Source organism: Corylus avellana, chromosome ca9 (assembly GCF_901000735.1).
Source record: "Corylus avellana chromosome ca9, CavTom2PMs-1.0".
In the NCBI taxonomy this organism is placed as follows: Eukaryota; Viridiplantae; Streptophyta; class Magnoliopsida; order Fagales; family Betulaceae; genus Corylus; species Corylus avellana.
Window position 1 is genome coordinate 12095735 of NC_081549.1, and position 12596 is coordinate 12108330.

The 12596-nt window shown below is 34.4% G+C and overlaps 1 protein-coding gene across 1 annotated transcript; it reads right to left on the reverse strand.

Annotated features, from left to right (window-relative positions):
* Positions 1-480: 480 nt before the first annotated feature.
* On the reverse strand, positions 481-12385 carry LOC132162310 (protein DETOXIFICATION 21-like). Its single transcript, XM_059572558.1, has 6 exons — positions 12318-12385; positions 11759-12054; positions 1394-1935; positions 1122-1208; positions 928-984; positions 481-841 (listed from the first exon to the last, which is right to left on the reverse strand). Exons 2-6 carry the CDS (start codon positions 12026-12028, stop codon positions 481-483), a joined length of 1317 nt encoding a protein of 438 aa, XP_059428541.1. The 5' UTR covers positions 12029-12054; positions 12318-12385.
* Positions 12386-12596: the final 211 nt, after the last annotated feature.

Sequence of the window (12596 nt, forward strand, 5' to 3'; positions counted from 1 at the left end):
AGGGCTTGGAAAGATTATATGGAAGATAGTTATAGTTAATATATATATAGTACGATTCCCCTGCATTAAAATATGAGTGATTGTTATCATAATTATGCCCCATCCTTCCTTTAAAATGAACTACATTGAAAATTCACTTTTACTATTCCAAGTTATAAAACGTCAGTCAAAGGCTCATTGCATGACCAACTACTAATATTTGCTTACTAAGTCTTAGACTTGTGCAGTTATTTTTTTTTCCACTTGGCAAACGTACACTTTGACGTTTTGCGGTTTAGCAGGTCTCTAGAGTATAGAGTGATAAAATTAGCTAGGATGAAGATGTCGGGTTTTGGTTTATAAAATGTTTTTGGTAGCTCTGACCCTATATTTGATCATACATAATGGCATTAAGGATTATGGTAATCTCATATCATGAATTTTTACTTTCTGCAAGTTTTTACTCTGTTATCTTTGAAGGGTAATACAACCAGTTAGTTACTAGTTAATTGGAGTGGAGGAGTTACTAGTAATTCTTTCAATATTGATTGAATAAATCAGTTTAATTTTGGAAGCGTTATAGTATGTGTAGGTTGAAGATAATGGAGAAAGAGGAAGTGTACCAGAGAGCACTGGTTGAACACTGTTGAGTAGTATAGAGAGAGCCAGCAAGGGTGACAATTCTGCCACCGCTTCAACCACCTCCTGACTTTCGGTGAATATGTAGGCAACACGTCCTCTGAAGTAAAGGAAAAATAGAAAAAGCACGAATCCAATGGTGAATGATGTCAGCACTATCATCATCATTGAGAACTTTGCAGCTCTTGAACTCCCTCTTCCTAGCTCATTTGATACCCGGACACTGCAACATTTTCATAAATGCATCGTACCTTGTCCTTGATATAGTTATTTTCAAATTTAAGATACAATATTAGATGATGCTCATACCTTGCTGCAGCCATGAATCCTAGAGATATCATCATTTCCCACCCATTGATATTAATACTGTAAAGAAGCATATTTTTTGAATTATCAAGATTTATTGAGTATGATGGATGATATATTTTTGAATTAATAACAACATGAAAGCAAAAGCCAAAGAAACATTAAAAAAAAAAAGGAAAAAAGTTGATTAGAATTACCATATGGATAGAGCATCGATGAAGACCTCAGCATTTTTCATATTTCCTGTTAAAAGAACCAACACTGTGTTGTACCAGAGCTCCAGACTGCCATGAAACAAATGTCATTCACTAAAAAACTTTTTAGATACATGTTATACCTATACGAAAGCAATTATCAAATTGACAAACTTCAAGAGGCTATGAACTGATTCTTAATTTATAAATCACATATATATTAATTTGCAGTTTGAAAAAAAAAAAAAAAAAAAAAAGAACTCTTAATTAATTACCAGAGCATAATACCAGATGATAGCGAAAGCTTGAAAACCAGCCAAAGATCCTTGAAAGCTAATATTGAGAAGCCCTTCCATGTTTCCCGACAACCTCCACATACAACAAATATAAACTGGCCGATATTTGGAATCCAAAAGGCCACCAATGTGGACAACATTGCACCCGGAATCCCAAACTTATATTTCACAGTTAAAAGCCATGAGAGGAGGATGTGGACTGCAATTGAAAATGCTGCCAAGTAGGTAATAACCATGTTTTTGCTCTGTGATTGTAAGAACATTTGGCATGTGAAACTTATAATGAAGGAAAACACCACACCAATGAACCAGTAACCAATGTTTCCTCCTAGTTCTGCAATATTTTCCTCTTGGCCTAAAAGCTCTAGAATTGGGGTTGTGAAGATAAATAGAGGAAGAAGAAAGATTGAGGTCAAGAACAAAACTATCCATGACCTTTGAAGATATACTCCAAGCATGTGGTATTGTTTTGCACCATATGCCTGCCCACAGAGAGTTTCCAGTGCACTAGCCATGCCCAACTGCACTTCCAAATTCACTAACGTCATTCAAATCAAATAGAAAGAGCTCTTTTCAGGTACAAGAGACCACAATAGCTATGAAAAGAAATATTACAATTGTTTGATGATCAATTACATGTATATAACACTATTACTACTGGTCAATAAACATATAATGATAAAGATATCCAAAAACATATATAACAAAAAAAAAGAAGAGAGAGAGAGAGGGTTGATTAATTTTTATGGTGAAACGTTTGCTCATCTCAATTATTTTGCAACAAGAAATACAAGGAAGAAAACAGAGGGTCCTTGAATTTCTAGTATTGAGTTTCACCAAAAACAGAAGAAGAGTTTCATGTTTCTTTGGCTTTTTCTTGAATAATTCCTCATCAACCTTAAATTCTTGATTAGCAAAAGAAGGCCAAGAAGTTCGAAAGGGGTCTACACCCATTAATCAGGACGATGATGGCATGCTTTGACATTTAGAACTTCTCCCAGTTAGTGGATTGTGCTTCTGTCTACGACTAAAGTTCGAAGGAAAATATTGTGACATTTGCTGAACATAGGAAGTAAACCTTCATCCCTGGTACCTCATCTGGAAGGATTGGATCTAGGAAAAATATTGTTGTAAGAGGCTAAAAGAAAGATATAGAGTATTTGAAAGAAAATTCTCTAACTCGATAATGATTCAATTGATGATTTTTACATATAAGTTAGCCTATTTATAAAAGAGAAAAACTTATAAAGAAAGTAAACATAATCCTAGTAGTAATAGTAAACCTAATCCTAATAAAAAAATGAAAATAATTAAAGCAAATCTAACCATATTAACAAAAGAAAATAAAGTCGTAATAAAATAAAATAAAATCCTAATATAAAATTAACAATCAGCGAGAATCGTGATAATCTTTTCTTTTCTACTTTTATTGTCGGAGAACGGATAAAATTTCGATCAAGCGGCGTTGCTCCGGTATTATTTTTGATTTTTTCCTTATTTTTGTTTTTAGCAAAAATATAGGTGAATATCGTCTTACATCAGACATGCTCCAATCGTCCCTCGGTGTCAACAATAGCAATATTAAAAGAATCAAGCATCGGCTCCATGCTGGCATTGCAATAAGGTTCATTGGGGAGCTTCGAGCTTGTAGAGTTGGCTTGGGAGTATGCGATCAGCATGGCCAAGCTCGTCACTTTAGCAAGTTTGCACAACTAAGGTATCAGTACCACAACATGGGAAGGCACAAAAACCATTGGCGTTAGCTCGGATTTTTTGCTCTTTCCAAGGAAGCTTAAAGAAGAATAAGATGTGGAGATACCATTCCTGTTCTTGGATTTAAAGCATCCGTTTTATTTGATTCAAGGGCTACCAATTCTTTCATGTCTACCGTCTTTGCTAAGTTATGTAGACTAGCGGTAGCATGCCCAAAGGTTAGTTTTGCTGTAACCACTCCAATGGGAAGAATGTAAGAAATTCTATATATATTAAATGCTAATTAACAATAAAACTAACAGCGGAAATAATTTAATATATATGTACCTCCGGCCATTGCTTTACTCAAGCAACTTGAAGAACAACTTCACAGTAACCAAACTAGAAAACAAAATTATTGAGAGATTCTTCTGACCTATGCCTACCAGTGAGTGCCAATTAATGGAATATATAGGCCTTATTTATAGGTAGATCAGGGACCCTCAATTAAAGCTGTTACCTTAATTATTCCTCTCATCAATGAATAAAAATCAAATCAATACAACTAATTGATTCCACAAAAATAATATCTTTAATTAAATCAAATACTTGTTCCACAAGAATTAAATCAGTGATTTAATTCAGAATATTTGATTGAAATCAAATACTTGTTCCACAAGAATTAAATCAGTAATTTAATTTAGAATATTTGATTTACACAATAAGCTTTAATTGGAATAAATTACTGAACACCGTAATTACATATATTTTATAATTACAATATATGTGACATAAGGGACATACTTTAAATGAAATTTCTTACATTCTCCCACTTGGCCCTTATGATACATAAATTCCTTATGGTGTTCAGTTATATGATATGGCCAATACTTTATTTATTCCAACCTTTCATGGAATCCTCCCACTCGCTCAAGGAATACTACACACGAATCATGGCGGTAAAGCTTTTATATGATAAGCCGTCCCTTCCATGTATCACGATGTGCAATATCTCCCTAAATGAGTACTTTATGGATAATGTAATTTATGAATGAACTTCCTATAACTCATTCGGGTCCAACTTTAATTTTATCCCCACGGATAAGAATAATATATGTGTGCACAAAAATCTTTATAACATAACCTTTATGTCTATAGACCAATTAAAGAGAAACTAAGCACAAATGAATTAATGAATCTCATATATTCCACATGACTTTATACTTTCTTTATCGGTAAACCTTTAGTCATGGGATCCGTAATCATTAATTCAACACTTATATGCTTAATAGACACTTATTGTCACTTAATGTTCTCTTTCATAGTGATACTTTATGTCGATATACATACTTCTGCTTCTACTCAGTTTATTCTTAGAAAAATAACTATAGTAGAATTAACTCAGAAGATCTTTATGGGTCTAACTATAAAATCAACAATTTTGAGACCTTAACAAAAATGTCTCAACCATAATGCCTGTGTAATTAATTCACAGCATGTAATGACTTTTGCTTTCATGGTAGATGTAGCAACTATAGTCTGCTTACTGCATCTTCAGTACATATATACTGAAGTTGATTCTCTACTATCTACACATTTGGCAAAAATCAAACCTGAATAAACACCACCAAATGGTAAGTGTATCTTTAGGTTAAACTGTAGTTCTTGGTTCATTGCATATTCCATAATACTATATTGACCCAATAGTCCAATGGCTATTTCAATGTCGGGTCTAATGTAGACCTTGTGCATACATATGGAATATTTTTCTTCTGCCTTTGTTCCAATACATTTGGGACATTATCCCCTTTAATAATAGGTGCTACTGAAGATTCATAGTTCTTCATTCTGAATCTCTCCCAAAAACACTTTAGTAAGAAGAACTTTATGTAGCAAACCTAAATTAGTGCTTGCAAGCAAAATATTATCTATATACAAGGACTAAAAGAAATATAACTTTACTCCCACTGACCTTAAGGTATATTCAATGACTAACAAGGTTCTCAATAAACCCATGTATGGTAACAACCTTGTATTATACACCACTAGTGAGAGGCCTATCTTAGTCCATTAATAGATATCCTTAATTTGCAAGCTTTCTGACTGTTATTAATAAAACCCCTTAAGTTGTCTTATGTACACCTCCTCCTTAAGATCCTTATTCAGGAAAATTGTTTTTCACATCCTTTTGATATAGCTCTAAAACAAAATGAGCTACTCATACCATGATAATCAATGCCTTCCTTTTGAGTAAGATCATTGGCTACAAGTCTAACTTTATATCGTTCAACATTACCTGGAAGCATCCTTTTAGGTTTTATAAACCCATTTGCAGCCTATGGCTACAACTCCCTTTGGTAAGTCAACAAAATTGCAGACTTGAATTTTAGCCAAAGATTTCATCTCCTCCTTCATGGCATTGAAACACAATGTGAAGTTATCTCCACCCAAAAGGATGTGAAAGCAAATTTTTGATCGTCCTTAGGTCCGACATAAAAATCATACTCCTGAAAGCGTACAACATAATCACTAGAGATTGTTGGTCGCCTTATTCTAGAAAATCTTCTTAATCCTACTTCATTTACTTTTGACAAAGTCTGAGTAGGTTCATTCTGAACTTGTTCCTTATGAGTTGACTGTTCTGAAACCGATTGTGCTTGAAGATAATCAATTTGATTTTTCTTAAGCACAGTCAAACACCCTTCATGTGAAGGGGCTTCAGTTAACTCTTGTGCTTCCTCTAATTCAATCCCTTGAGAATAAGCACTCCCACTAAGTTCAGCGTCCTCTATAAATTTTGAATATTAGACTCAACAATTCTAGGACTAAATGAAGAACAGTAAAGCCTAAACTCCTTGGAGTTTACTGTATAACCTATAAAATTTCGCTAGTTGTCCTTGAAGCTAATTACATTAGGTGTGGATTATAAATCCTCACTATAGCAAGACAACCCCATATGTGTAAACAATTTGAACTTGGTTCCATTCATTCCTTAATTTAGGTGTCTTATGGACAACTCTGATTGGAATCGAGTTAAATGTATACACAGCGGTTTTCAAGGCTTCACTCCATTAGGAGAATAGAACATTACCTTTCATGTCCCCTTTTCGTGTACCTACCATAATACTATCTGCCTCTATCAGATCTTACGATCTTGATTTTCTTTTGTTTTGTTTCTCTACTTCCACCTTATAGGTACTGAAAGCATTTAATGCCCCAACCTTATGATTTAGAAGATAGAGATACATAAACCTTATATGGTTATTACCGAAAGAGATAGGATATCTCTAACCATTTAGGCAAGAAGTATGAAAAATGTTACACTTGTACATGATCTCAAGAATTTAAAAAATACTTTTGTTGGCACCTTCAGTAGTATAGTTGGTCTGCTTTTCCTTAATGCAGTCCACATAAATACCAAAGGTAGTAAATTTCAAGAGTCGTAAAAACTCTATCATTTATCGACCTTTTTATTCTTTATAGAGATATATTCCAATCTCCAATGCCATAACATAGAGGATTTTCTCATTCATAAGACTCTGCTTTATGTCAACATTTATATGCAGGGATTAATTTTCCAAAAATTGGGATCTAGATCAATTTTAAATAGACCATTAATTTAATATTCCACCCAAAAATTTTAACAATATTCAAACTTGATTTTAACAAACTAAAATAGAAATTAAATTTCTAAAAGAATTGTGGAATATAAAAAAACATTATTAAGGTCAAAATGACATAATTGAATTTTTAAAATTAATCTATAGATCCCAACAACCTCTAATTGTAAACAAATATTATTTAGAAAACCCTGCATTATGTTGACAACGTGGATCGCTAAACCAAATTCAATCCACATAGTCCTTAGGAGAGTCAATAAAAGAGATTCATAACACACTAGGTGTATGAGATTACCTTTATTTCAAGTCATTTATGATACTTTATGCAATCATTCTTTATATGCCCATAATTTTCCTTAGTGTGAGAGAAACAACTATCTTAATTGCCATAACACTTTGTTGGCACCTTGTTTTCATTCATCAACTATTGGACATGATTGCCTATAAAGGTCTTTCCCTTAACATGAATAACTTTCTGGATTCTCATGTCTTAATCTCTCATCTTCTTGAATACACATGATCAGAACTTCCTTAATTGATCAGTTATCCTTATGTGTGCCACAAGATATTTGAAAAAAATATCATATTTAGATGAGAGAATAAAATTGACCATAATGACTCAAAAACTCAACCTTTAGGGACTTTATAATGAGCTGTTATGTCCTTCATTTCCATAATGTGCTCAAACACATTTTGAAACTGTAAAAGGTTTTACTTTAAAGTTTTTCTATTAGGATGCAGGCCAAAGCCTTATTGGAACTCACTAAATGTTCCTCAATGACCTTTCTTTGGCCCTAAAACACTAAGGAATAAAACCCTAATGCTTTCCTTGATATGAGATTTCATGAACGTTGAAACTTAAGCGATTTAAATCATTACAATCGTTCATGTTTAATAATCTCATGTGGCGTACTTGATTCCGTGGCAGAAGGTGATTCGTCCACACGAAACGCCAATTCAGTCTCCAAACACCCCAAAGTGAAAAACACATTTTTCTTTTCAGTCAGGAAAAATTACTACTAGGAATTATTGGAACATAAAATACTAATAATTAAAGCAGTAGGAATACATCTAGTAACCAAGAAAAATTATATACTTTAATGCTATGAAATAACCTTATTTAAATTAACCAATGTTAATTTAATAGTAAATTTCAACATACCTGTGGGCAAAGGTGCATCACGCATGAAATTTACTCTTTATTAATAAGACTAATAAATTTAGCATTAATAAATAAAATTTTCCGTACCTGTGGGCCTAAGAGAAATTTTATTTTCAATGTTAAATTTACTATCTTATTCTAATTAACTCATAAAAATAAAAGCGTCCCTGTGGGGATTGGCAAATTAAATTTATGAATTAATTACAACACGATGTTAATTTTCTTTATGAAGTTCATATATATAATCTTGATGCAATTATCATTATAAAATCGGGATGCTGTGGCTCTCCCAAAAATTATTATGACAATTACGACTTCATTAACATCGAATTTATTTAAATTAACCAATGCTAATTTAATAGTAAATTTCAACCTACCTGTGGGCAAAGGTTGCATCACGCATGAAATTTACTCTATTAATAGGACTAATAAATTTAACATTAATAAATAAAATTCTCCGTACCTGTGGGCCTAAGAGAAATTTTATTTTTAAAGTTAAATTTATTATCTTATTCTAATTAAATCATAAAAATAATAACGTCCCTGTGGGGATTAGTAATTAAATTTATGAATTAATTACAACAGGATGTTAATTTTCCTTATGAAGTTCACATATATGATCTTGATGCAATTATCATTATAAAATCGGGATGCTGTGGCTCTCCCAAAATTATTATGATAATCACTACTTCATTAACATCCAATAACTGTATAGATGCCAAAACTAAAGTTCCCAAGAATAAAAGACAAAACCAACATGTTAATGGGTAAATAGTATTTTTCCAAAGTAGAACCGGACAGTGTCCCAGGTAAGTGAGGGGGCGCACAACGGCACACTTAAGTCCCAAGACTTGCCTTGCCAGAGCTTTCCGATTACAATTTTGGATAGTACCATAAACATTTACCAACATATGTGGCTTAATTAATTATTCTCAGGTTCAGGCATCAAACAATTTATATTTAAACAATTAAAAGAATAAATATATCCTTAAGTTCATGCATTAAAGAAACAATAATTTCAATGGTAAACAATTTAAATCATAACATATATTAAATTGCAACATAAAAGCATATTATACATGGCCTAATGGAAAAATGTTTGAGGCCCCTTTAACCTTGAGAGCCCAAGTTCTAATCCCATATGAGCCCAGTTTTTTTTTTTTTTAACTGAATGGGTTATCGGGTTGGGCTTCCTTATTGGGCTAGCCTTTGGTTTCTGTATTGGGTTGGCCCAATCGAGTTAGCCCACTTAATAAACCAATTTATTTATTTATTTATTTTTATTTTTTAACTGAATTGGGCTTGGGTTAGATAAACCCATACCCAGTGGCCCAAAAAACCACTTGACCCGGTTCCTAATGGGTTAAAAAACCCTACCCGAAAACCTTAAGTTCCAACCCAGAAAAATCCCAATCCCTAGCTGCCGCCCTTCCTCTTCCCCATATGCCGCCGCCGCCACCCTTTCCTCATGCCCCGGCCACCAAGGGCCGGCACTCCGGCCAGCCGACAGCTGTTAACGGCAAGGGCGGGCTGCTCACTTTATGCAGCCAAAGCCGCTGCAGGTGGAGGGAAGACCGACGTTCAAACGGCCAAATGACCACTGTTAACGGCAAGGGGCTGCCGCCCAACCAGCTCATAGGCAACCACATACAGCCTGCCGCTGCTGTCCTCATAGGCGACCGTGATGGCTGCTGCTCTCTACATGCGGCCAAAAATGCCGCTAGCAGTGGCAGCGGCAGCAGTTGCCTTCGTTCAACCTTATGCGTGGCAGCGGGCTGCCGCTCAGCCTCATGTAGGCGCTTTTTTTCTGTGATCGATGCCGACAAGCGGCAATCCTTATACGGCTAGACACCCACCGGAACTGCCAAACGGCACGATGGTTTCTGAGCCGGACGAACCAGATGCACACTGAACCGTCATGGGCATCAACAAACCGTCATGGGCGAACCAGATGCACACTACGTTAGGTCTTGAGCTGTCTGTAAACGCAGTGCTCAAAGAGACCCTTGCTGAGTTGCTGTGTTATTCGAACACTTAAACGGCACGTAGCCGTGTACTAAGATTCATGCTCTTCACCATATTTTGTTTAAATAATCAAATAAACAAAATAAATATTATTGAAACAAAAATAAAATTTTACAGCAGGCATATCCCAAAAATTAGACTGAGTAAATATGGCCTAGAGAAGGCTTTGATACCACATGTAAGAAATTCTATATATATTAAATGCTAATTAACAATAAAACTAGCAGCGGAAATAATTTAATATATATGTACCTCCGGCCATTGCTTTGCTCAAGCAACTTGAAGAACAACTTCACAGCAACCAAACTAGAAAACAAAATTATTGAGAGGTTCTTCTGACCTATGTCTACCAGTGAGTGCCAATTGATGGAATACACAGGTCTTATTTATAGGTAGGTCAAGGGACCCTCAATTAGAGCTGTTACCTTAATTATTCCTCCCATCAAGGAATAAAAATCAAATCAATACAGCTAATTGATTCCACAAAAATAATATCTTTAATTAAATCAAATATTTGTTCCACAAGAATTAAATCAGTGATTTAATTCAGAATATTTGATTGAAATTAAATACTTGTTCCATAAGAATTAAATCAGTAATTTAATTCAGAATATTTGATTTACACAATAAGCTTTAATTGGAATAAATTACTGAACACCATAATTACATATATTTTATAATTACAATATATGTGACATAAGGGACATACTTTAAATGGAATTTCTTACAAAGAATAGTAGTTTGTAAGCGAGAGGCAAGTGGATGCCCTGTGAGTATTGGAGGGAGGATTTTTCCTACAAACTTAATGGTGTTCACTATGCATGGATTCGACATCATCTTGGGAATGGATTGGCTAGCTAAGCACTATGCAAGCATCGATTGTGCTTGGAAGCAAGTGACACTAAAGCCATGGGGAGAGGATGAGGTCAGTGCAAGATTTTCCAAATATCTTCTGCACATAATTTTCAAGATTGCCTCTGAAGTGAAAATTTGAATTCAAAATCGAGTTTATTCTGGGTACCGTGCCTATATCGAAGGCGCCCTATGGATGGTACTAGCAGAGCTGAATGAGTTCAAGACCAAGCTGGAAGAATTATTTGTATGATTACTGAACGATCGAGGTCAAACAACTGGTAGGATAACCAAACATTCGATGGTTAGGCATAATGACCATTTTGACCCTATTATAGAATTAAGGATATTTTTGTCTAAATTGGAAACTGATATTAGATCATTTCACAGATTTTGAGGTGGGTAACTCTTTGCAGAATTGCCTGGGGGAAACGCACAAGCAAAGTAAGTAAAACTCACATGGATATTTATTATTTAAATTCTTTTATACCATGATTATTTTATATATCAAAAGTGTATGCTTTACAACTCATGAAACAAATTTTACAATAGTGTGAACACTGTTTAGTGAAAATGATTGATGAATAACAAAATGATGAGAAATATGAGTATGTAAATACAATATGCATACATCGTATGACATGGTACATTGGAAGGTGTGGAATAACTATCATGGGTTTACTACTATATGAGTTAGTCCCGATAGTGAAAGAGATTTACTTTTATGCTTAGCCTAAGATCCAATAGTATTGTAGGTGACCCATGCACCATGAACGGATGGAGTCACAACTATTGCATTATTAATTGTAATTAATGACCCCTCTCTTACTTTGCATGAGCTACACATATACCCCATATTTGTCAATGTCCATCTCTATCTACCAAAAATTGTCAAGGTCTCCTCCAAATGATAAAAATACCCTTTATAAAAAATTATAAAAGATATTAAAAAAAAAAAAAATGAAAGCTTGAAAGGTGAGAGAGAGTACATACCAGGATGCCGTTTGCAAACCTGAGAAGCACGGTGTATACGAGAGAGTAGGCAGCTAGTTGTGTAGCGCCAATGTGTCCAACAAAGGCTTGAGTGATGACATTTATCCCAAACGTGGAGAATCTGGTGAACATAGCCGGTCCCGCCACCACCCATATCTTCTTCGTCTCCCTCCACACCTTCCCCTTCAACGACACTACTTTCTCATGACAATTACTTTCTTCTGCTTCTTCTTCTCTAATTACAAGCTTCTCATTCATATCACCTTCCATTGCCAGCAATCTCTCTTCTTAGCTATCTGTGCCACCAAATATATATAGGAAGTGTAAGAGTAATTATATAATCATATCCATTAGTATACGTTAATGGACACCATACAGTTCTCCCAACATGAGAAGATCAAAAAACATTAAGGCTGATATTTATAAAACCAATAAGTTGGATAGGGTTTTCATGAAAAGGACAGCACAAAGTTGGATCCACTTAATGATCCTCTCTTTTCTCTTTAATTTCTCTTTCTAAAACCATAACTCCTTAATTGTGTGGCGAAATTAAAGTTACCTTCTTACAAATCTCTACCTGCACTTTCAATATGTTTTGGCCAAAATCCCCCAAGCATAACAACATCATGCTTTTTACTAGTTGCAAATGAGTTCCCCTCAACTCATTTGCACTTTATAGCTTTCTTTTTCTTAGACAATTCAACCAGTTCTTAAGTTTTACTTTTGAAAAATGTTAAGGGTATTAAATCTTTTATTAACAAAGACTTACTAAATTGTTGTGTAACTCATTCATTGGTACTCGTTACATTTCTCTTAATTAATTGCTTTGTGTTTCTTC

Coding starts and splice junctions, on each gene's coding strand:
- LOC132162310 (XM_059572558.1), bottom strand. CDS start 12,028: ATGGAAGGTGATATGAATGAGAAGCTTGTAATTAGAGAAGAAGAAGCA. Junction 985..1,121: donor ATCGATGCTCTATCCATATG/GTAATTCTAATC, acceptor GCTTCTTTACAG/TATTAATATCAATGGGTGGG. Junction 842..927: donor GGATTCATGGCTGCAGCAAG/GTATGAGCATCA, acceptor AAAATGTTGCAG/TGTCCGGGTATCAAATGAGC.